General features: G+C 48.7%; 4 protein-coding genes across 4 annotated transcripts; 2 read left to right on the forward strand and 2 right to left on the reverse strand.

Moving 5' to 3' along the window:
- The first annotated feature begins 819 nt into the window (after positions 1-819).
- On the forward strand, positions 820-10,002 carry LOC118698351 (cytochrome P450 2D17). The gene is made up of 9 exons (XM_036401573.2): positions 820-1,203; positions 2,831-3,002; positions 3,727-3,879; positions 4,493-4,653; positions 4,784-4,957; positions 6,752-6,893; positions 7,448-7,635; positions 8,538-8,679; positions 8,806-10,002. Exons 1-9 carry the CDS (start codon positions 991-993, stop codon positions 8,982-8,984), a joined length of 1,524 nt encoding a protein of 507 aa, XP_036257466.1. The 5' UTR covers positions 820-990; the 3' UTR covers positions 8,985-10,002.
- A 604-nt stretch (positions 10,003-10,606) lies between these two features.
- Positions 10,607-12,855, forward strand: NDUFA6 (NADH:ubiquinone oxidoreductase subunit A6). The gene is made up of 3 exons (XM_036401224.2): positions 10,607-10,778; positions 10,952-11,067; positions 12,265-12,855. The coding sequence occupies exons 1-3, from the start codon at positions 10,652-10,654 to the stop codon at positions 12,394-12,396; spliced, it is 375 nt and encodes a 124-aa protein (XP_036257117.1). The 5' UTR covers positions 10,607-10,651; the 3' UTR covers positions 12,397-12,855.
- Positions 12,856-14,357: 1,502 nt separating this feature from the next.
- Positions 14,358-16,892, reverse strand: SMDT1 (single-pass membrane protein with aspartate rich tail 1). The gene is made up of 3 exons (XM_036401225.2): positions 16,698-16,892; positions 16,008-16,148; positions 14,358-14,652 (listed from the first exon to the last, which is right to left on the reverse strand). Exons 1-2 carry the CDS (start codon positions 16,857-16,859, stop codon positions 16,011-16,013), a joined length of 300 nt encoding a protein of 99 aa, XP_036257118.1. The 5' UTR covers positions 16,860-16,892; the 3' UTR covers positions 14,358-14,652; positions 16,008-16,010.
- Positions 16,893-17,136: 244 nt separating this feature from the next.
- Positions 17,137-23,834, reverse strand: PHETA2 (PH domain containing endocytic trafficking adaptor 2). The gene is made up of 3 exons (XM_036400857.1): positions 23,428-23,834; positions 22,359-22,454; positions 17,137-21,834 (listed from the first exon to the last, which is right to left on the reverse strand). Exon 3 carries the CDS (start codon positions 21,824-21,826, stop codon positions 21,026-21,028), a length of 801 nt encoding a protein of 266 aa, XP_036256750.1. The 5' UTR covers positions 21,827-21,834; positions 22,359-22,454; positions 23,428-23,834; the 3' UTR covers positions 17,137-21,025.
- Between the last annotated feature and the right edge of the window lie 11 nt (positions 23,835-23,845).

A 23,845-nucleotide genomic window follows, 5' to 3' on the forward strand; every position in this document is an offset into this window, starting at 1 on the left:
ATCTAGAGCTGACTGTCCTAAGAGCAAGGCTTATTGATCTCCAATGGCAGGGATGCCAGGAGCACACAGGAAATACTTTGGAAATTTAGGGATGCACACTTTAGGAAATACTTTGACTGACTCCATAATGTGTGTTGGCATTACTACTGCCCCAAAGGCTGGACATTGGAGGCACCTTGTAATACATGTGACTTCTTGAAGCTGAGCTGTGGTCTACAGAAGCTGAGCTCATTGTGCTGACTGACACTTGGAGTTTGATAAAAATTTTTAATCCTAGAAACATGGGACTGAAAAGACTAATAAAGTGAGTATGATGATAAGGAAAAGAGGAAATAAGTGAGCTGTCTGATAACCTGATCTATCTTCTAGAAGAACTGATCTTAAGGCACTTAACTTACATAGGAGCTAGAAGAGTTGTTGTTATGATTGTGAGGTCATACATTCTTTTAGTTGAGGCACACAAAGCTGGTACTGCAGTAGCAAGCGGCTAAGATGAGGGTGTGCGCTGCTGTGCCGGATGGGAAGGCGAGACACGAGTGCTGACGCCAGCGAGTGAGGGAGGAGCAGAGACTAACGCCACATGGCAGCAGCAAGACTGGTTGCAGTCTGAGAGAAGAGCCAAGGGCTCAGCCAGCCCCCCCACTGAGGGCATTGCTAGCACCAGCTGCCACGTTCAGCAGGAATGGAGACCTCTGGGCTTCGGCTTCGGAGGAAGAGGAAGAGGAGGAGGGATGTCCCTCATCACCACTCCCCTAAGGCTGAGCCAAGCAGAGGAGGAGCTTGGAGGTAGAGCCAAGTTTCACAGTCAAAGGCCAGCAAGTGCAGGGAGAGAGGAGCAGCAGAAAAAGGCAGTGTGAGGAAGAGGAGGAAGCAAGGAGAAAGGAGCAGCTGTAAGGGCAAGAACGTGAGAGAGGAGAAGAGAAAAGGCAAAAGGAGGCAGCAACAGTCTTGGGTCAAAAGAGGAAAAACAAGGAGTAGACAGGCTACAAAATGGCATTGCTCCTGTGGCTGGGGTCCCAGCTGTCATCCATCTGGAGCAATATCTCTATACTGGGAGTCTTTCTTACAGTGTTTACTTTACTGCTTGACTTCATGAAGCGCAGAAAGAAGTGGAGCCGTTACCCGCCGGGCCCTGCCTCGCTGCCATTCATCGGGACCATGTTCTCCGTGGACTTCCACAACCCCCACCACTCCTTTGGCCAGGTGAGTGGCAGCCCCTGAGCAAAACACTCCACATACAATCCACCATGGGCCCAGGAGGGCTGGGTCACACCCTGGCATCAGCTACAGGTACATAACATGGAGAACACGAATTTTCCTTTCCCCTGAAATTGCTAGACAGAGCTTTAAGACTAACTAGCAAAAAAAGGTAAAGGAATGTAAAAGTATGCACACTGGATGGTAAAGATGGCTGGATATACTGTGCACCTAGTGACAGGGGCTGTTGTACAGCTGGCTGCCAGCCTGACCTGTGGGCAGGCCTGGAGGCAAAGGAGCAGGGAGTTGTGCAAAGAAGGGAAGACAAACAAATATCTGTGGGCTGGGAATGTGGCTGCAGGAATGGCAGGCTTCCCTGAGAGTTACTGAAGCATGCCTGCAGGCATGTGACAGTTTCAGTTAAAGAGACCAGCTTGTGGGATTTGCCCCTGCAGCAATGCCCAGAATCTCAGTAGGTCCCTATTTAAAGTCAGGGCTTACCTTTTCTCAAAGGGAAAGCAGGGCCTTCACAGCCCGCAGCAGATAAACCATGGGTGTTTTGTGCTTCAGCTTGCAAACTCTAAAGGCCTCTTTTCCAGGACAGCACTGTTCAGCTGCCTGTCCAAAACCTGCAAAGTGGAGAAACTAAATTTAGCATTTGTATGTAGTTCAAAAGCTTCCCATTTTCAAATCATATCACGTCAGATCATACTAACCACAGTCTTGACCAGTAATCATTTTTAATGATGTATTTCTAGTGCCAGTGAAGTGCTAATCCCCTTTTCAACCCTACTGCAAATACAGTATTAAGTACGTCAATTCCTTTCAATGCTACAGTGAAGAAATCAAGAATCTTAGCTTTTAAACAAGGAAAAAAAGACAGGAAAAAAAAGTAGAAGAAAACTGCGGGGTATTGCTACTCTTGCACTGTCTTTAAACAATGTGCTTCTGAGCTTTGCTCAGTGTTCCTGACTAGCAAGGGAGCTTTGACCTGCCTGCCCACAAGTCTGTGTCCCATTAAAGGGCTTGTCTGCCTGGAGAAGCCTTTGCTCCATGGCCAGCTCCCATGGAGAGTGTATGGCTGACAGGATTACCTGTGCAGCCATCCTGATTCAGCTTTATGAGGCTCACAGATCACAGCAGATGTAGGGTTCCAGTTACCAGTCATACTAGATGTGTACACTCCTCTTAGGGAGAAAGTTGACCTGGAACTCCAGTGTGGAATTGCCTTTCCCAGCCATGTTTCTGGAAACCTGGCTCTGAGTAGATCTTTAGGTACAAACACATCTTTAAATGGAAATTACATATCACTTTATTATCAATATTCCCTTCAGCAAAAGTAGACTAACTCAGAACTTACTTCGTCTTTCAGATCAAAATAAATAGAACCATTAGCCAGGACAGGTGTATTCTAAATTTTTCCACTTACAGGGCATTGATCCTGCTACAGCTGCTGCTTGGCACTGTTTGGAGCTGTTACATTGCAAAGTTCAAGGTCAAAGATCCGCTGAATATCTCTGAATAAAAGTACCTCAAAGTTCACTCAGTAGTAAATGCGCTCAGTAAGGATATGCTCATATTTCTGACTTTACACTCAGTTCATTTTCAGGAACATGCTTTTTTATCTTGGCAGCTTCAGAAGAAGTTTGGAAACATCTTCAGTCTCCAGAACTGCTGGACCAACGTGGTAGTGCTGAATGGGTATAAAACAGTGAAGGAAGCCCTGGTCCACAAATCAGAGGACTTTGCTGACCGGCCATACTTTCCAATATACGAACACATGGGCTACGGAAAGAATTGTGAAGGCAAGTCCCATGACAATGGACATTCCTTGATGGCACTAGCAAGAGAAGGATTGGGTAGAGGCAAGATTTTCTCAGTGCAGTGCACCTTGGTGTGGCCCCCTGGTCAACCTCCTTGCATGTCTGGCACCCTTTGGTGGTGCTAAACTTGGATTTGATTAAATGGGGGCTCCCCTTCATGGCTGTAGTACAGCTCCAGCAATCACACACTTCTTCACCTGTGTAAGGACACTATAAATGGTACAACCTTTCTGCCAGCTCCCAACAGCCACAAATTAGTACTTATGGTGCTTATGTAAGACAAAATGCTTATGGAAAATGGTACATGTAAGTTGCAAAAAATATGATAACTTTAATTCAAGACAGAGTATTTTGCTGCATCCTGCCCACATCACATCCTCAGCTCCTGTGTGGTGGCACAAGCTGCAACACACTTCACACAAGCTATGGGAACAATGCTGAATGTTTTGGAGAGGTGATTCCTTTATCCTTAGCAGCCCTTGTTGCTCCCTTTGAATCCCCCTACATCTTTGCCCAGCCATGCACAAGCTTTAGAAGGTGCAGTGATCCCTTTCTGAATTGCTGTCTGAACAAGCTGCACAAGGTCAGACTGTTTCATCTGTCCATACAGACCTGTACCTCCAGACTCACAACTGCTGTTCTCTAGCACCATTCACTTGATGTACAAGCCACATATCTGACATTTCTTGCTCATCCACAATTCCAGGGATTGTTGTAGCAAGATATGGACACGTCTGGAAGGAGCTAAGGAGATTCTCACTCTCTACACTGAGGAACTTTGGCATGGGAAAGAAATCCCTGGAGGAGCGAGTGGTAGAGGAAGCTGGATTTCTTTGTTCTGAAATCGAGTCTGAAGAAGGTTTGTGACATCCACAAGGATGGGGAAATCACAGAAAAAGGCCATACAGTGATGCAGAGAGAAGTAATGCTACAGCCACTCCTGTTTGCATGCAGGGCTCTCTTCCCCTGCAAATGCAGCGTTCCTAGTCTATGTGCCCTCCTTGGAGCCTCTTCTGCTTTGCACAGCGGGGCTACTGTAACACTAATCCATTTGAAACAGTAAACAAATAGGAAATTAGAAATAGGGAGGTAAAACACAGCTATTCCCAGAGCTCAGTAACTCTAACTTGATAAAGTTTAGTGGAACATACTGATATTATCACATGCAATAAAAGTGCAGCTGACAGTTCACAGCCTGTCATCCAGACACAGAACAAAGTGTTACCTGTCAAGTCACAGAACAGCCCCAACAGCTCAGTTTTTCTTGGGAATTTTCTTCTTTAAAGATAGAGCAACTAAATATTAGTAAGAACGAGATTATTTCACTTCCTAGTGTGATGCTATGAGTGGTCTGGGGGCTTTTTCTCCTGGCGTCATCAAGGTGGCATTTGTGTATTCTCACTGCTGACACATGAGGTCCAGCAGTTTGGTGTTGCTGAGCTTCATGGCTTGGTCTCCATTTCCATTTTCAGGTAAATCTTTTGATATACACGTTCTCTTAAATAATGCTGTCTGCAACATGATCTGCAACATTGTCTTTGGAGACCGTTTTGACTATGGTGATGAGACATTCAAGAAGCTGTCACAGTTATTTCAAAACTCCTTGGATCAGGAAACTGGATTCCTGCCTCAGGTAAGCCACAAGCTGTAAGAAGCTGCCCTCTATTACTTGAGAGAATTTAGTTTTCCTCATTTTTCTTTTTTTGCATCATGTAATATCTCCTCTCTCTTTCTTTGTCCCCTCTTTGGTTCTCACACCCCAGCTTCTTAACGTGGTGCCCATTTTGGTGCGGGTCCCTGGAGTGGCACAGAAGCTTTTTCGAGCACAAAGGGAGTTAATGGACTTCATAGATGTGGCCATAGATAAACATGTGAAGACCTGGGACCCTGCTTACACCCGAGATATCACGGATGTATTTTTAAAGGAAATGGAGAAGGTAGGCTGATACTAGCAGACCCTCCAGGATCAGGAGTAGTTTCTTTGCCAGTTCAAGCTTGTGAAGCTGACTTTCTTCCTAGAGCTGCACAAAACCTCTTACCAACTAATTTCCTACTTTTTCATTCCATGCTCTATCTTGAGAAGAAAGGTATTCTTCATGCCGGAACCTCTTTTATTGTCTTAGGACACCATGTTATCTGTTGATGCTCTTGTTTGCATTTTCTGCCTTCACACTTCCTTCAGAATCTAGGAACTTCCTTCTTTCCAGCCTACAGAAATATGAAGGCTTCTAAAAGGCAATAATTGAGAATTCGCTAAATGTCCTAAGTTTGCACCAGGGAACAAGTCAGCATGCACGATTCTGTGTAATGTCGGTGCCTCAATGACTGATGCCTCCAGATCAGTCAAAAACTGGAGCAACGGATTGACTTTTTGGAGTCATTGCCCCATCCGCAGCCTGCCTTTAAACCAAGATATGATTTGAAACCAGTGTCTTCTTTGGGATATATATATTTTTGAATTGCTTGCTAAGAACTCATTTGCTAGATCTCAGAGGAAGGCCTAAATTCTGAACTTCACTGAAATTAAAAGGAGTCTTTCTTTGAATTCAGTCAGGCACAAAGTCAGTATAAAATCAAAGATATTTGGGTCAGCCTGTCCATCTGCCATGTGTTCCTGCACATGGATTCACTACATTTCAAATGCCAGATGATCAATATTACCAAATTCTGCTTGCAAATCACTTCCCCCATCCAAATCCTCAGACTGCACTGCTGCTCTGCGTTACAAACCCTGCCATGCTGTGGGGGTCGGGCACCTCCAGCCCATGGGCAGAGCAACGTGACCCACGTTACTCTGCACTGAGCAGTACAGCCTGGGGGTGGGTGCTGTCTCTTGTCACATCCCTCTTCTGTTCACTAACATCACCTGATAGCCAGTCTGATAAATCCCTCTCCTGAGTTAACTTGGGTCAAGTCCATCCCAAACTCCCTTGTCTGAGATCATTTATTGGAATAACAGTTGAGTCTTAAATGCATTATTAATTGCTATCCATATTACAACAGCATCTAAATATACAGAATAACTTAACAGAAGCTAGTCCCTAGGAAAGGGAAGTATACAGAGGATTAGAAAAGACAAGCAGATGAACTCATGCAGAGAGCTTGTCATATCTCATATGCTAACAAATTTGAGCTCAATTAGCATTTGGATGAGAGACCAGTTTTGCTAGAAGTGGTGTTGCAGATTTAGTAGGAAGCAATAATCCTTTAACCTGATAGCCCTGATCTTTTATTTTTCAATAGTAAGAAAACACCAGGGCAGGAGCAGTGAGAATCTGTAATGCATAGCTAGAGATAACCCCCTGAAAAAAATGCTAATTTTGCATTTGCCACATCAATGCAGCCTCCTCTCTACTCTGTGGCTTTTATCATCTGATCAAACCTGAATAACTGTGCTCCTCTGGGGGAAGATGTTACAGTGAGTGGCAAGGGCCTGCTGGATGTTTGAGCTGAAGGCACAAGGTGTTTACTTCTGTCCTGAAGGCAGGAGTAGCATTCTTCTCTGAGTATACTGGAGGTGGTTGAGGACCTTCAAATACAGGAGGGAACAGAGTTACAAAGTACATCACTCATGCTCAGACTGTTGCTTGTGCTGTGCTCTACTCTTCCAATAAAAAGCAGGAATGCATCCTAAAAAATGGATCCAGTGCTTCTCAGCACTTCTCTGGACAGTGATCTTCTTCCCCAACAAATACCGCAGCTCCAATCACCCACTTTTTTGCTCTCCACAGGGTAAGGCAGCTGAAGAGAATGGTTTCCACCATAACAACCTTCGTCTGGTTGTCCAAGATTTGTTTACAGCTGGTTCTGAGACCACCTCCACCACTCTCCGGTGGGCATTGCTGTACATGCTGCTCCACCCAGAAATACAGAGTAAGTCAGAAACTTACCTACGGAAATGTAGCCTCTTCCCTTCAAGACTCATTTTTTCACAAGGATTACACAATGAGGAACTGCTTTGATGATTGTTGGTCTAGCAGAAACAGAGGAGAAACACTTCCCAAACAGCTGTTCTGGCAGGGGGTAGCCACGATAAAAAGACTGGAGTTTGAAGGGCAAGTTCGCTCTTGCCTTCATTGTGAGGGCTTCACCTGGGGACTGGCTGTGGTCAGTGTAGGCTCTTCCAATATTTGGAATAGATGCTGATTGGTTTAAATTCTCTAATGCCACTCGGCCAGCTACCCTTCAAGCTGCATAGAGGAGGGGTAAGGTAGCATATCAAGTGGCAAGGCCTTGATAAGGGTGCTATGAGCAAAGAACAGTTATACATAGCCACCGATCAACTGAAAAATGCCTTCCTGTCTCTAACTGCTTGTCCTGTTCTCACACAGTGCTTACAATCTCATGCAGCCAGTCTTCCTTCAGCTTGTACCAGCTGCCTCTGGTCCTCTAAGAGTCCTCTAATTCTTTATCTCTTCTGCTTTCAGGTAAGGTCCAGGCAGAGATTGATAGAGTGATTGGCAGAGAGAGACCCCCCAGCATGATGGACCAAGCAAGCATGCCTTACACTAATGCTGTGATCCATGAAGTGCAACGCTGTGGGGATATTGTTCCTGTTGGGTTACCTCACATGACGTACCGGGACACCGAGTTGCAAGGCTTCTTTATTCCCAAGGTGACCGTGACCACATAAGCAACACAGCAACCTCTCCTTTTGCAACTGCCAGGCATGAGGTGGGGATGATCCCATCCAACCCTGCAGTATTGCACTTCCAGCCTCAATTACAGTCACTGTTGAGCACTAAAATGGGACACTTTGAAATGCTAAATTCAGGCAGATGGTCACATCTGTGTTCTAGGCTCACAATTCTTGTATGGGAACACAACTGCAGCGGCAGCTCAGCGCAAAGGTTTCCTTTCCTCTCAATGAGCCGTGATATTCACTGCCTGTCAGAAGCAGCCTAACAGACTCTCTGGAGGCACTGAACACCAGCTTACTGGCTTTCCTGAGATGCTAGTAGTGAAATCTAATCTCTGAAGCTACTCAGTTGCCATTGGCATTCAGACCAGTTTCACTGTGACAAGCAGCTGCCCTGGCAGCAGTGGCAGAATTTAAGCCTGAGATAGTTTTGTAATTTTTTGTAGCCGTGTGGTATCTCCTCTGATTTAGAACTTTGACATGTGAAACAGGAAAGCTTTGTGATTTTCCCTGGTCCCTGCAAAAGTTGGGCTTTGAAGTCTGTCAGTCAGCTTTTTCTCTGCAGCTATAAAACAAGTCCAGGAGGATCTGAGAAGCAGAGGCTGTTTCCACTGTGTAACTGTGAAATTGGCATTTGCACGCTACAGCCTCTGTAAGGCTACAAATTGCAAAAGTTCGGGTGCTTCAGAGTGTAGGGCAGGCACAAAATGCCATTGGAAATGGGCCCTGCTTTACCTCTGCTTCAAATAAGATGCAGAAGTGGAAAAGGGTGCTTTTAGTTGGCATTCAGGGACTAAAGAGGAACCAACACTGTTCTGTTGTGCCAAGATAATGCTGCAGTTCTCACTTAAGTTGTTTCCTCTTGTGGGGGAGTGCAGGGGACCACAATCATCACCAACTTGTCTTCGGTGCTGAAGGATGAGACAGTCTGGGAGAAACCAAACGAGTTTTACCCCGAACACTTCCTGGATGCAAAGGGGCACTTTGTGAAACCAGAGGCCTTCCTGCCCTTCTCAGCAGGTAAATCTGAGGGGAGGATCCAGCTGCAGGTCAGAAGCACAGCTGGAGGGTGACTGGCTCCCCCCGCGGCAATTCCAGCATCGATTATTGCCCTCTCTGACACATTTCCTCTTCCCTTTCTTGCAGGTCGCCGTGCCTGCCCGGGAGAACAGCTGGCCAGGATGGAGCTCTTTCTCTTCTTTACCACTCTCCTGCAGAAATTCACTTTTGTGCTCCCTGAGGACCAGTCCAGGCCACGGGAGGACGGTCACTTTGCACTCACCAACTCTCCACACCCATACCTGCTGCGAGCTCTCCCAAGATAGGTGCACACCACTCCCCTTCCACTGACAGACCACCACCGCCCAAACTCTGTCAGGAACATTGCAGATCTAGGCAGGATCATGCCATGCTCAATCTCAAGTCTGTGCAGAAGGCCACAGCTGTGTAAAGTAAGGATCTAGGCCAGTATCTTGTTGAGCTTAATTCTAGTTGTGCTTCTTGAATCAGACAAGAGAGCTTCAGCTTCAACAACAAGGTGACATTACAATGTAGTTTCAGCGTAGTGCTTCTGGAAAATCTTACCATCCAGGATATTCATGTCCCCTTCATTCCTTCCTGTTTATTACACACTTCTGTGTGTTGAACAAATACTGCACTGTCTTCATTTCTAGCCTCAAAGAAAGTAAGTTTTAATCCTGACAGCCCTTATGTCACACTATGTCTCCAGTAGGAGTAAATACCAAGGAGTACATAAATAATCCAGATGGTGTTTTAGCCACAGAAGAAGGTCATTTGTGAAATACAGAAATTTTGATAAATACATTTAAAGAGAAATCCCGGTGTTTAGATTTATTATCTCTTTCAATTATTTTTCTTTTATTTTTGGCATTACATAAATGCCAAAAATACAAAAGCTCTTGGGCAGGTTTGGAACTCACCTGGGGATGGAGTTAACACTGTTTGAAACTGTATGGCCATAGATTTCAGAGCTGCCTCTCTCTTTCTTCTTGCAATATCCCTGACAAATTGTTTGCAAGATATAAAGATATGTTGATGTTTAAATTAGGAGTAGCCCACTTACCATGTCTAAAGAGACAGTAGCACAAAGGAGCTCCTACTTATAACCGCCACTAAAAAAAACATAAATAAATCTGAAATCGAGTGCACGTGTGCAGTAGTAATTTTGTGTAATAGTAATTTTGGAAGCTATGAAAGTTATGGAATTGTGCATATACTTACTAACAAAATTAAGATTTGAACTTCAGCAGGAACTGCACATTTGCACGTTTATGTTTTTCATCAACAAAATAACTTGAAAGAATAAAAGTGATGTGAAATCTCCTTTCTCGCCCCTCCTCTTTGTGGTTGTCTCAGTCCTGCTGTGCTCCTGCCTCAGATACTCACCTGAGATTTCTCTCCTCACACCCAGCACCTGCGCCTTTCAAGATCATTTCAGTGTTACTTTTCTGGTCTGTTCAGTGACACCGAAGTGCATGTGTTCGGATTTATAGGGGCCAGCACATACCCCAATGTGTTTAAAGGAAACTTAACTTTGGAGAGGTCCCGGCACTCGCTTATTTGGATAAAACGTGGGTATAGCTAAAGTAGGGAGTGTCTTTTCCAGCACGCAAGAGTGACTGAGAGAAAGTCCACTTGCCTGACCGACCGAACAGCAGCCGATGGCGGCGCTCCAGGGCAAAGGGAACAAATGGCTCGCTCCAAGTCACAGCCCCAGCCCTGCCCTGAGGGAGGAGCGGGCTCTGAGGGGCGGGGCAGACCCACGGCCTCAGGAGGCGGGGCCCGGTGTGGCCCCAGCCAGCAGCTGCTCAGTCCCTTGCACGGTGATTGGGTGATTGGCGTTTCTTCCGACCAATCGAATAGGAGGCGGCCAGCCCGAAAGGCTGGAGTGACAGCTCAGCTGGCCAATAGGAGCAGTTGCCCTGCCCTGTGCATTCCCGCGGGCGGCGGGGAAGGTGGCAGCGGCATCAAGATGGCGGTGGCTGGCAAGGGAGTGGTGTCGGCCGCCGTGAAGCCGATCTTCAGCCGGGATCTGGGCGAGGCGAAGCGGCGCGTCAGGGAGCTGTACCGGGCCTGGTACCGCGAGGTGCCCAATACGGGTGGGTGAGGGACACGGGGCCTGCCGCGCGGGCTCAAGGTCGGAACGGCCTTAGTGACATTGGTGCAGCCGGACGAGTGACAGTGTAGCGATTTTAGGGTTGAGTTGCGCGTTGCTGGTGGAACAAGTGCAGAACGACGTGGATGACCGCAGTAGGTGTTGTGTTTCTCTTAGTGCACCTGTACCAGCTGGACATCACGGTGAAACAGGGGCGGAACAAGGTGCGGGAGATGTTCATGAAGAACGCCCACGTTACGGATCCACGCGTGATAGACATGCTGGTTATTAAGGTACACACAGTTACTTCTGATTTGTTGAAGCTGCAGAGAACGTGGCTGATGGTGGTGAGTGTGATGGAGGAGAGGAACAAGTTTGTACCAGCCTGTCTATGGAGTGGTTGTCTCTTGCACTTGGATTGGTAATATCTATGTCAGCAAACCTGTTGATAAGGGATTGGGTGGCTTTAGAATTCAGCAAGTGTATGTCAAGCAATGCGACAATTAAAACACTAAGTTTGTTCCTTTTTTTTGTTGCTTGCTTGCTTGCTCGCCCTTTTTTTAACAACAAAGGGAAAATAGGTGCTGCTCACTAGTTTACTATTAAAAATGAACTTTCTTCCCTCTACAGTCCTTCATTGGATCGGAAAATAGTTTTTTTCGCTGATTCTGAAACATATTACAGTGTCAGTACTTGGTGGGAAGCTGGTTTTGGGTGGCAGAACACTCCGGCTCTGTAACACATCTGATGGTGTTACAGGCCTGAGAGACCTGTCTGCTTCAAAGCAATAGTCAGCACCTCAGGCTTGAAAATGTGTCTGAGCAACAGAAACACCTCTGCAGTTCTAATGCATTAGAAAGCTTCCAAACAATGACTGCCATGCCAACAAAACTCACCTGTTTTGTTTCTTGCATTTCAAGACAATTACTCTGACTTTACAGATGAAAAAATCTGGAAACAAAATCTTAGATAGTATGCTAGGTGGCAATTCTAGGCAGTCTCATTTTGCTCTGTGCTACCATCCTATAAAACGAGTACAAAACAATGAAATTGTGAAGAATTTGCATGTCTCAGTGGCAGTGGTACTGGTGCAAAGCACTTGGCAGCAGTTAATTTTACAGCTGAAGTGTTACTGTTCACCCAAATTCAGTAGAGGCGCTCGAAAGTTAGGAATGTTGTGTAGAATTTTATGGGAGGTGCGGGTCAGGAAAGAAACAAAGCAGGTTTTAAGAAGGAGACAGAGTCTCTTGCCTCTTTCACAGGGCTGGGAAGCTGTGCTGCAGAGAAATCCATGGAAGTACCAAGGCAGGAACAATATATTTGTGTCACAGTGCAGGTGATGCACGCAGGCTGTAGGGGTACAGAACTGTTGATGCAGCTATTATTTGTGTAGGTGTTTTTAAGTTCACTCAAATAACTTTCACAGTACTGCGTGGTTAGACTTGGGCTCTAACTGCCAACTAGTCTAAAATTCTTTTGTGTGTGTGCAGGGAAAAATGGAGCTTCAAGAAACCATTCATGTCTGGAAGCAGAGGACTCATGTCATGCGGTACTTCCACGAGACGGAAACCCCGCAACCTAAAGACTTTCTGTCCAAATTCTATGCGGGCCACAATCCCTGAGGAACTGACTCTGTGTCTTCCTGCCCTATATTACAAATAAAGTTCTATACAAGATTCTCTAGCATCTTAAGAGCCTAATGACTAGGCGAATCCAGAGCATGTGCAAGCCGTTATGATCTGTTTGAAGAGCTGTCATTTCCTAGTTTTGTCAGTGTGTATTTTCAGTGGATGGCATTTATCCCATCACTTGCCCTGGGTTGTCTGCTGAATAACCACAACACAGCCTGGCAGCTGGTCTTTGTGCTTAGCCTGCAGCCCCATCTGTAGATGTTAGCTCTGTGAGGAAAAGGGCAGAAATGTTCTTGTGCTTGAGGTATATGTGTATTTATGCGGTGTCTTGGAATTTCATCCTATGACTTTGTTGACCTTGTGTTTTTTATTGGACATTAGTCTCCTTCATTTCTCACAGAGAAAATATCCTAATGGTAGGCAAATAAATCCTTGTGCAATAAAACATCAGCAGAGTCCATTTCTCTGCTGTAAAATGAAATTTCCTGGAAAAAGGGGATTTTTACTGTTTTCTAGAATAGGAAGGCTCTGTAAGAGCTTCTGAAGCCTAGCAGGAGAAGGTGTCCTGCCATCACCTCATCCACTGAATCAGGAATTACTAGTTCCCTTTTGAGAGGGATAAGGAGAATTTATTCTCTCAGCAGAGAACAGGTTTTCAGCAAGTAACTGGGTGCTCTTCCAGATGTGCCCAGCACTGGATGTTTGTAGTACACTCAAAATTCTTTTTTCCAGCCTAAATAAACATCTTTTTATCCTGTAAGTCCTGGGGCTTTCTTCCCCATGAGGACTGTAACACAGCACTCCTCAGGGATGTGTACAGAGCTACCTTGGGGCTCCAGGTTTGGCATGTTTTTAAGAAGAGGGTTGACGAAGTCAGGAGGGGCCCAGGAGGGACAAAGCAGTGAAAAGGATTTTGGCAGCGTGTAAAACAGAAGTAGGTACATATTTGGCTCCCAAGAGCAGATAAACTGGAACAACTGCTTCTCAGGTGGCATTGGGCAAGGAGGGGGCAACTCAGATACCAAGTGACTCAAGAACCTGACAGCTGCCTTTAGCTGCAGCTCTTGGGTTACTCAGATTACAGGCTCCCTTTTGTCTAGTAGCCATGCTGGAGAGTAATTGAGCAAACATTAGAAGCTGTGCCAAAGAATAAGGGAACAAATGTGGTGTTGGAACTATACACTGCTCCCAATTCAACAGCAACACCAACAAGGAAGGAAGAAGTGGGCAATCAAGAGGCCAGATCTAGTCACCAGAAACCATGAGACACTGGGGCAATGCTGGCTTAAGAAAAATAAATTGACCAACCTCTCAAGGTTTCATTTTGAGAGAACAGCTGGTCTGCCGTGACTAAAGATACTCTTCCTATGCCATAACAGCAAAGAAGACCTTTTAAGTCTATGATGCAAGGATTTAAGTGCAATAGCAAACACTTTTATGAAAAGAGGAGTTGAAGCTCATACAGTGAAGAAAACAAATACCTTAGGGCTCTTTCAGAAGGAAGTACTAAACTACCTAGGAAATATTAGATACCTGGAGCCAGTGTTAAGAGATTAAATGCTATAAAACACATGAACAAGTTCATTTGCAACTTGTGAACTCAACCTTTTACCAAAGCCACTCAAGAGTTTTAACTCTGTGATGATAATACATCTTTCATCTTCAGTGAGGTGAAGTTCATGATACAGTCCCCATCAGATACAGCTGCTAGGTTGTGGAACAGTGCCATTGTCAATGTGCACTCCATTCTTTAACAGGGCTGTGTTGTGGGGCTGCTGCTTCCCCTAGGATTCCACATGTCCTGTAGATCAGTACTGAGTTACTGAAAGGCCTCAAAAGAGAAAATAAGCATGAAGAGAGCCTCCCTACTGGAACACACATCCAGAGATAGAAAGGTTAAGACAGAAGTGCTAGGACATAGGCAAATAATGTATAAAAACACAGGACCAAAGTTGCACATGTCAATCTCTGGGTCTTTAATTTAAAGTGTTTCCCATGTTGCTAATTAAAGGCATCCCAAGCAGTCTCTGATGAGGTGAGCATGTGTGTGCAAGGATGCAGGGCCTATCAAGTACTTCCTTCAACCCTGATTACAGATTTCCAGCATACAGAGATGTGCAGGACACTCACTGGCAAAAGGGGATACAAAGCCCCCTGTCCCCTTTTGGAAGGGCAAAACACAGGTGACAGATGTTGGAACCATTGTTTTGTCAATGGCTTTCTACTTTCTGTTCTTCTGTTCCAGTGCTGCAAATAGAAAAACAAGGTGTTAAAGATACACTACTGAGCTGCAGTCTGCATCCTCCTCCCAAAACTACACAAGATGGGGTTTACATAAAGGGAATTAACAACAGGCTAGTGCAGTCTTTGCAATCTTTTAAGTCTTAGCTTTTAGCTGCACAGTGCATGCTGGAAAGCCCCTTTATCAACTGGAATACATCCACCAAACTGACTATAAATCTACATGATTTACAACTTCTCTTAAAACAGTTTCTTTGTTCTATAAAGAATCAAATACACCCAAACTCAAATCTTTACACAAGAGCAAGCTAAACAGAATAATGGAAAATGGTAGAAAGTGTAGCACAGTGCAGATAAAGGTGAATTATTTCCATTCTTCCTTTCTGCAATACGTCTGAATGGTCCAACTACTCCAGTGTTGTAACACCCAGCAGACAGTTTGTTCTGATGGGTTCTGGAATGCTCTTAAATTGTTCACCTATATCAGAATTTCAGACAGTACATGATTCTGTTTTAAAAGAGTCATTCTCTGTGTTAGGAGAAGACTTTTAAACAGGTAAACAAGTAAAACAAAATAATGGAATCTTTTAGGTTGGAAAAGACCTTCAAGTTCATTGAGTCCCAGTTGCTAACCCAGTACTGCCAAGTCCACTGCTAAACTATGTCCTTAAATGCCTCATCTACACCTTCTCTAAATACCTCCAGGGCATGTGACTCCACCACTTACTTCCCTGGGCAGCCTGCTCCAATGCTGGACAACCCTTTCCCTGAAGAAATGTTTCCTAATATCTAATCTAAACATCCCCTAGCAAAACCTGAGGCTATTTCCTCTTGTCCTGTTGCTTGTTATTTGGGAAAAGAGACTGAACCCTACCTGGCTGCAGCCTCCTTTCAGGTAGTTGTAGAGAGTGATAAGCTCTCCCCTGAGCCTTCTTTTCACCAGGCTAAACAGCCCCAGCTCCCTCAGCCACTCCTCATAGCAGGTGTGCTTCAGACTCAGCAGCTCTGCTGTCCTTCTTTGGGTGTGTAATGTAGGAACACTGAAGTCTCTCTGTTGTCTGCAGTACAGATACCTCACTGACTACATTTTATTTCTGATTCAGCTGGCAAGATCTAAAACACCATCACTTTTTTCAGTCTCTAAGAAATGCCTGGCATGGAGATTGCACAGATACCAGTCTGGCCTACTCTGGTACAAAACAAAAAATTTCATAGCCAAAGGCATATCCGTGTCCATGTGTTTAACTGCAAGTGTATCTTTTAAGCTGTTGCTGGCTGTATTTCCTTGTCTGAGATTCTCCTCCCTGCCCCAAGCCAAACGGGAAGCACAAATTAGATTGCTGGTGTAGTTAATGACATACCCTTTAATCATCGTCATCGTCATCCTCTGGGACAAAGATATCATGTTCTTCAAGTAAGGCTGCAAAGTTCTTACTGATCTGAGTGCCAACATACAGGAAAGGGATCACGACGCTGAACACTCTGAGGAGGCCGAAGGGCGTCTGTAAGGAGTCGATTGTAAAAAGTGGATCTTTACATCCAAGCAACTCGCATTGTGGCTGAACCGGCGCACTCCCGGCTCCCCAGGCACCCGGAGGGCCCGGGGAGCGGCCCGCAGAACGATTTCCGTCCCCGCAGTGCCAAGCACCGCGCTTTATGATCGCATTAATTATAGCGTTACAAACACTCCCGCACCAGCGAGCGGGCAGCCCGGGGCGGGCAGGGAACACCCGTGGCTTAGGGAGGGGGGGCGGTCGCCGGTGACAAAGGGCGGCGCGTAGGCGGGTATTGATGTCCCCCGTGCGTCGCAGCGCTGCCTGGCTCGGGGGGACGTGGGGGACACGGGCCCGGCGAGCCCCGCACGCTCGGGGGCCGCTCCCGTCTCCCTCCCGCTGCCGAGTGCTTCCACATCCCCGCCCGCAGTCCCCCGCTCATTGGTCCCAGGCACTGTCACTCACTTCCACGGTCCCACCCACAGCAGCTGCGCCCGCACCGATTGGCCACCGCTGCCGCCCGTTGCTGTCGCCTCCGCCCGCTCGCCCCTCACTCACCTTAACCGGCTTGGGCAAAATGGCGCCGCTGCGGGTTACGGTGGCGCCCCGGGAGGGCACCAGCGGCACGGCCGGGGCCGGGGCCCGGCCCGGCCCGCTCCAGCCCGCACGCCCCGAGCGAACCACGGTAGCCGCCAGGAGCCGCCCGGCTGCCGCTGCCATCGTCCCGCCTGCCCCGAGACGCGGCCCAGCCCAGGCGTCACCTGGGATCTCGCGAGGCTTGTGGGGAGGCGGTGAAATCAGCACTGCGCATGCTGTGCGCGGGGAGAGGCCGCGCCACCCGGGGGCTGGCGGCGTTTCTCGGTGCCCCGGGGGACGGAGGCAGAGAGGGTCCGGGCCGCCCCCCGCCGCCTCCTGGCAAGGGGAAACCGGGCCGGGGGAATGGCCAGGCCCTGCAGACACGCCAGGGGCTCCATGGATCCATTAACAGCGCACGGGCTACAAATCAAACCGGTTTATTCGGCTTCGCGGCATAAAATACAAACTAAACAATGTAATGGGATGCGTAATACAAGTTCCGCGTGTAAAACAAACTCTAAACAATGTAATACAATGTATAATACAAGTTCCGCGTGTAAAACACAGGCGCATGCAAAACCATCTCCTAAAACAGGGAACACGCCCTACCTAAAACAGAAGCACTTGGAAAGGCAGGATTGGCTCGTAGTGTTTTCCAGGTGATTGTGCGGAGAGAACACGAGTTCGGTGCTGCTGGTGAAAGACGCCCCCGTGCCTTTCAGTGGGGCTTTTTTTCAGCTTCTCTCAAAGGCAGCCGAGAGAGGTAACATTGAGGGGTAGCTCCCCCAGGCACTGTTAGTGCAATAGCTACTGTGACACAAAACGCCTTGGTCGTGATTGTCCACCCCATGGCTAAGAGTGGCCACCTTCAGGTAAGGGTAACCGTCAGGTTACTCTTCACCTAGACTCAGTGGAAAACAGCACAGTTTAAAAATAAAATAAAAGATGTGCAGAAATTATACGTCATGGGCTCAAATATGAAATGCCAGCCTCAGAAAAATATAAGGATTAAGTCAACTATTTTAGCAGGCCATGTCAGAATTGCCCTTCCTCTTTCAATTTCTTTTAAATTTCAGTATCTTCCTCTCATCGCCTGTGCACTAAAGAAAACTCTTAGAAAAGGATCTTAGTTCAGTACTTTAAGTGAAGTACCCATTCAACTTCAGCTCACCCTTTGCCTAGGTACCTGTTTAGATAGACATTCTCTACTTTTAAAAATAAAAAGGGAAAGTGGAGGCAGGAGATGAAACAGTCCAAACTTGAATGACTGGAGAAAAACCCTGGGTGGCAATCAGCCTTATTTTGCTGGCAGGGACAATGTGCAATGAAAACTCTCTGCCTTTCCTGTAACAACCTCTGCCTGCAGAAAGACAGACAGGCTGCTCCATTAGCCAGCTGAATGTTCAACCCCAGGAAGCTGAAATCCCGACCTCCTGCCTGGGGGCTGCTTCAAAGACACTGCCAGCACAAGCAATTCAGCTGGGCTGGCTCCATAGCCCCATCTCTGAGGAGGCACAGCAGCACTCAGGTGCTTCCTGACTAATGAAGCAAGTGGCAGTGATCATTAAAAAACCTGTACTCCTACACAAATTTGGGCAAGGCTCCAACATGGCTGCTACAACAGTGGGAGGGTAAGGAAACCCTGATCAAGTCCATCAAAAGGCCCAGGCATGGATGGCTGGGCTGAGCATAAATGTGGATCGGGATTCAGCCATTTTCTTGTCAGCATTGCAGAATTAAACACAGAATGATTCCAAACACAATGAGATGGGAAGCAGAGCGCAGTGCCTCATTTGCAGGATTTGGGATTTAGCTGGGATATGGGCTAACGCAAAGGTAGGTAGCGTGGAAATTGTGCTGTTTGAATGGGACAGATTAAAGCATTAAATATAAGCTCTTTAGTAGTGTTACGAGCACAATCCTGGCTTATTAAAACACACTAAGCTTCTTAAAAGTGAAACTGCCCTTAAATGAATAATACTGTCTCAGATTCAGTTCTGACAGAACTGGCTTTGTTAATTTATCTTCCCTTTCAAGTCACTCCCAATTCTTGGGTCTCATGTAGGAACTGCCACTACATTTTGATTTGTTTTGGAAGTTGGGTCTTTACTGTCAATCTGCCTTACGTTAATCTGAGACATCAGGAATATTCTCTCTGTATTACATTAAAAAAATATAACCACAGGAAAATGCTTAACAAATTTGACCTTGGTCCCAAAATACCCATGCTCAGAGCAAGGAGGCACCAGGTAGTGCAATCCCCTGATGCTGCTGTCCTGGCATGGGAAAAGGGACACATTTGCAGCCAGGAATGCTGCAGTACCGAACTTTTCAACCAGCAGGATAGGGAGGCAGAAATGGCCCCTATGTCCAACCAGCTAAGGTGCTGAGGAAGCCAGGGCCTTGCCCCATGGCCACCTGCTCCCAATCTTTCTGAACTATTTTCACAAAAGCCAAAGAAAAAGAATCCTCCCAAACTTAAAGACCCTTGCTGTGAAGTAATACAACCATGAACTGGAGAGGACTGGATTGTGTTACTCCCAAGTGAAGGTTACATTCTCACTGCCCAAAGTCATTTGTAAGATCTAATTTAAGATCTGATTTCCTCTAATATACCATCGAGCTATAATTAGGCAGGAGGCTGGAAGCTCATCATCCAAAACTACCAGAGACATATTTTAAAAGGCACCAAGAGTTAACAGAATTAATTTGATTTCTGCATTGGCTATCTCTACAGGCCATTGCAAAGTAGGAAGCTGAGTGTGTTTAAGTCCAGAAAGGTTCCAGCCAGTCATGATCTGAAATGGGCTTTTGCTTTCCTAGCAAAGCTCTTAATACAAAAGGACAATAAAAACAGGTTTAATGTTTTCAGATGGGAAGCATGCAACTTGATAAGGGAGATTTTTAAACCCCATCCCAAGGGTGTTCTAGTCCCTGGACTTGGCACCCACCTACTTGTACCGTGTGCCTTGTGGCCAAGGTTTGTGACCTACTGATGGACAAGTGTGGTTCCACAGTGAGGTGACAGGCATGCCCTCCCTGCAGCCCTCCCAGCCCGCTGGGAGGACAGGATGTGCTGCAGAGATCAGCCAAGCAATGCTGACATGAAATCAGAGGGAAGCGCCGGCAGGCCGGGTGCAGGCTTGGTAGAAGGCAACAAAATGGCTCTGACACTGGAGAGGCAAGCCTGGACACTCCCACACCTTCACTTCTCCTCCTGAGACCAGGCCTCTCTCCCTCCCCACCCTTCAAAGACTCTCCTCCAACTGTGCAGCACTGCCAGGAGCTGGGCAGAGCCACAGCACTGAGAGAGGCCCTGCAGGAGTGTGGCTCTGGACACTCTTGGGCAAGCAGCCCCATGAGCTGACTGAGCCCTCTATGGCACTTTGCAGGGGCTGTGGTCTAAACAAATGCTGAGAAATTTACTCCTGCCCAGGCAAAGAGGCTTTAGCATCCCTGTATAGGAACAGGGAAACCTTGAGCCAGAGATATTGGCAGGCTTGGTTACCGCTTGACAGAGTCCAGATCAGCCCTGGGGTGATCCTGGTGTCCTTCTGAGGCTTCAGGCCAAGCTCTGTGTCTCCATTTCAGGCTTGCTGCTGAGTATGAGCACATAAAGAGAACTGTTGCAAGACCATGATATCCACATCCTGAAGGATTTAGCTGAAATAAGGGTTAGTGCAGATGAAAGCAAAAAAAAACTATGCAAAAGCCCCAGCTGCTGTGCCAGCAACAGCTGCAGAGGCTCACACGTCCTGTAGTGAGAGAGGCACAAGGCTGGAGGCACGCGCCGGGGCCAGTGGCCTGTCAGAGGCACTTCACAAGAGCCCAGCCTTATCTGCAGCAAAAGAACAAAGGCAGAAGGACTTTGGCACAAGACTACAGACAGTAATAAGTACTGACCAAAAGCAAACTTCCACACTGAGAAACAAAACAAAAACAACAAGAAAAAAAAAGTGGTGAAGGAGAGGTAGGGGTGAAACACCCGGAGCATCCACCGTGTCAGGACAGCAAGTGGCCAAGCCTGTTGGCTGAGGTTCATTGCTGATTTGGGCAGCTCCTATTTCCAGCAGAGAGAGTTTAAGTAAAGGTGGCTCCCGGTGTTACACACTCTCTGGCTGTATAAAGCCTTGTGGAAATTAATATGTGAGGTTTAGAGATTTAAGTCCCTCCCAAGTGAAGCACACACACATCACACTCAGCCATTCAGGAGGGCAGGGGGCAAGCAGTGTCCCTCACTTTACTATTCCTGCATGCAGGACAGGCTGCCAGGCATCAGCTGGCCAGTGACTTGTGTCCTGTGCCCCCAGTCACGGGTGTCCCCTCTTCTGCCTCTCCTGCCACTCCCGCCTCAGCACTGCGATCTCCTGCCCGTACCAGTTGTGCAGCTTGGAGAAGCAGATGGTTTCTGGTGGCACTGGGCTCTCCAGCATGGCTGGTGAGAGGCCAGGTGCTGGGGATCCTGTGGCACTGCTGGCGGCCGAGCGCCGGCGTGGAGGCAGGGGCGGGGGCTTTGTTTGCCCCCCATCGTAGTCAGGGCAGGTGGCTCCACCAGCGACACAACCACCACTACTCCATGTGGAGTAGCCATTCTCCAGGGTGGTGGGCTTCTCCTGGAGAGGCTGCAAGGCAGGGTTGGAGAGATGCCTCTTCCTGCCAGAGGAAGAGGACCTCCTTGGAGACTTACGGCAAGCAGCCAAGCTCTTGCAGGCCTCCTCCAGCTGCTTCTCCAGCTCCCTCACCACCAGCCGCATGTAGTCGAAGCTGGCCCGTGAGAGTGCTTTCACCCAGGCCTCCATGGCAGCCTGCCCGTCAGCCACCAGCACATAGGCCCTGGCACCAGCGTCATCAAAGCGGATGGCAAAGGCAAACTCCTCAGCGGCCTCGCACAGCTCCACGGTGCAGCCCTCCAGGACCACCAGCCCCATGGGCTCCCGGCTCTCCCGCTCCTCGAAGTAGAAGAGGAGGTTGCCCTTGAGGACGAACCAGCGGCGCTGGTAGGAGGTGCCATGGTGGTGGTGCCGCTCCACCCGCTTGCGCAGAAAGCCGGTGTGGTCGGCTGGCGAGTCGCAGGTGGCGTAGTGGGCCACGCTCCGCTCATTCAGCTTCATCGCCCCACCTAGGAGGAGAGGAGAGAGGGGGAAGAGGTTGTCTTGGTGTGAGGAGCATGTCACTGGCCCCACCAGAAGAGGCCTGATCCTGCTCCCAGGGAAAAGCAGCCCCCATTCCAGCAGCCACTGACACAGGACAGCGTCTAACCCAGCAGGTACCCTACAAAGGGCAGGCTGGTTCCTCGCTGCTGCAAAGAGGAGGTCACTACCAGAGCCTCATCACCCAGACACCTGCCTTCTCTGTGAATGCCAACACCGCTGTTTAATTTCTTATTCCACAGGTGACCTACTTTGCTGGTTTTAATGGGGCACATCAAAGAAATTTGCCTCTCTGCCTGCAAGGCACTCATTTTGCTCTCTATTAGAAGGCAGGATAAGGAGGCTGTTTCAGACCCAAGGGCTCTGGAATTTACACTTCTGTCCCCTTTCCCTACTCCCTGTCTCCATGCAGGACCACCCACCCCCACCGGCCCTCCTGGAAGAACTGCCAGCTTCAGCAGGTTCACTAGCAGTGGGATGCAAGGTGCCGTACCAGCTGTGCAGGTCAGACTGCAAACCCTCGCTGTCTTCCTTGGCCAGGCTGCTCCCTAGCTGAGGGTGTCTGAGGCTTTGGCGTGATGAGCACCATCTTTGGTGGAGGAAAAGGATGAAGAAGAAGGAGTTATGAACCAGAACAGTTTGGGACTGACAGAGCTAAGTGTTGTGTCACTCCCACCTCAGAATCCAGGGTCCTCAGCGCAGGCAAGCTGCACTGGAAACTGGGATAGCAAAACTGGGGGAACATGCACTTGCTTCAAAGCCTGAGCCCTATCCCAGCTCAGGCCAGTGCTCCTGTGGGTTTGTTTTCTGGCTCCTGGGTTTGTTTTGGGTTTATTAAAGGAAAAAAATAAATGTTTTGCAGAAGCTGTCACTGCCCCATTTGTGGAGGCCCTTTGGTAGGCAACTCAGCAAGTCAAGGAGGATAGAGCCTTGAGGGGCAGAGCCAGCACAAACCTTTGTGCTTTGTTCAATTGCAAAAGGATTTCCAACCGCTAAAACTCCACACATAGAAATATGCAGAAAACAAACCACAGCCACCACTCCCAGGGCAGATCTGGGCGCTAGGAGCTCCTCACTGCTGAGCAACATCCAGAATCCCTCCTGGAGCCCCTCTCTCCCATCAGGGCTTGTGGGGCACGGCTGAGGACATGGGGGCACGGACCCCCGCTGAAAAATGCCCAAGACCCCGATCAGACACAAGGAAAGGCTGTTCCCTGGAGGTGCTCTGCCCTGGGGAGCTTCCAGCCTGGCACACTGTGGCTGCGGACAGCCGGGGCGGCGCAGGCCGGCCCTGACGCGGGGGGGCTGCGGGGGTCCCACGTGTGCCGTGCTGGGCTCTGTCTTTGTGTGCGGGCGCACGCCCGTGCGATGGGGCTGCGTGTCTTTGTGAGTGTTTGTGCCCCTCCATGGGTGAGTTCGTCGTGTGGCTGCGACCCCCGCGGCCCCGCCGCCGCTCCCGCCCCGCCGCCGCCCTGCCCCGGCCCGGCCCCGGCGCCACCTGGCCCTTCCCCAGCGCCTCCCGTGCGACGGCGGGACCCCGGCCCCTGCCCGGCCCGGCTCACCTCCGGCCGCTGCTGCTCGGCGGTGCGGGGCCCCGGCCCTGCCGCGGCCGGGCGGGGAAGGCTCCTGCGGCTGCCGGGGCCGTCCCGCCGCGCCGGCAGCACCGCCCCGCCAGCGGCCAGGGGGCAGCGGGGGGGCCGGGGACACCGCAGCCAGACCGGAGCCGAGTCCTCCCGCACCCCTTCGCTCAGCCCGACACGTCTGCGGGGCCGCAACCTGGGGGGGACCTAAACCCCCGCTCCGAGTCACTATGGGGTGCAGCAGGCACGGGGGCGGCGGTGACAGGGTGCCAGCAACGCGGTGCAGCGGCAGTGGGGTGCAGTAGGGGCTGGGCGCAGTGCTATAGGCACCGGCTACGGGGTGCAGCTACAGTGGGGTGCAGCACGGACAGGGTCCAGGTGGGAGAGCGATATTAATGGG

This window comes from Molothrus ater, chromosome 5, assembly GCF_012460135.2.
Source record: "Molothrus ater isolate BHLD 08-10-18 breed brown headed cowbird chromosome 5, BPBGC_Mater_1.1, whole genome shotgun sequence".
Classification (NCBI taxonomy): domain Eukaryota; kingdom Metazoa; phylum Chordata; class Aves; order Passeriformes; family Icteridae; genus Molothrus; species Molothrus ater.

Excerpts from the sequence above, each read along its gene's own strand:
- LOC118698351 (XM_036401573.2), top strand. The coding sequence starts at position 991 with ATGGCATTGCTCCTGTGGCTGGGGTCCCAGCTGTCATCCATCTGGAGC. Across the intron at positions 1,204-2,830 it reads CCCACCACTCCTTTGGCCAG|CTTCAGAAGAAGTTTGGAAA; the intron begins GTGAGTGGCAGC and ends TTATCTTGGCAG. Across the intron at positions 7,636-8,537 it reads AAGGCTTCTTTATTCCCAAG|GGGACCACAATCATCACCAA; the intron begins GTGACCGTGACC and ends GGGGGAGTGCAG.
- NDUFA6 (XM_036401224.2), top strand. The coding sequence starts at position 10,652 with ATGGCGGTGGCTGGCAAGGGAGTGGTGTCGGCCGCCGTGAAGCCGATC. Across the intron at positions 10,779-10,951 it reads CCGCGAGGTGCCCAATACGG|TGCACCTGTACCAGCTGGAC; the intron begins GTGGGTGAGGGA and ends TGTTTCTCTTAG. Across the intron at positions 11,068-12,264 it reads TAGACATGCTGGTTATTAAG|GGAAAAATGGAGCTTCAAGA; the intron begins GTACACACAGTT and ends GTGTGTGTGCAG.
- SMDT1 (XM_036401225.2), bottom strand. The coding sequence starts at position 16,859 with ATGGCAGCGGCAGCCGGGCGGCTCCTGGCGGCTACCGTGGTTCGCTCG. Across the intron at positions 16,149-16,697 it reads TTTTGCCCAAGCCGGTTAAG|ACGCCCTTCGGCCTCCTCAG; the intron begins GTGAGTGAGGGG and ends GACTCCTTACAG.
- PHETA2 (XM_036400857.1), bottom strand. The coding sequence starts at position 21,826 with ATGAAGCTGAATGAGCGGAGCGTGGCCCACTACGCCACCTGCGACTCG.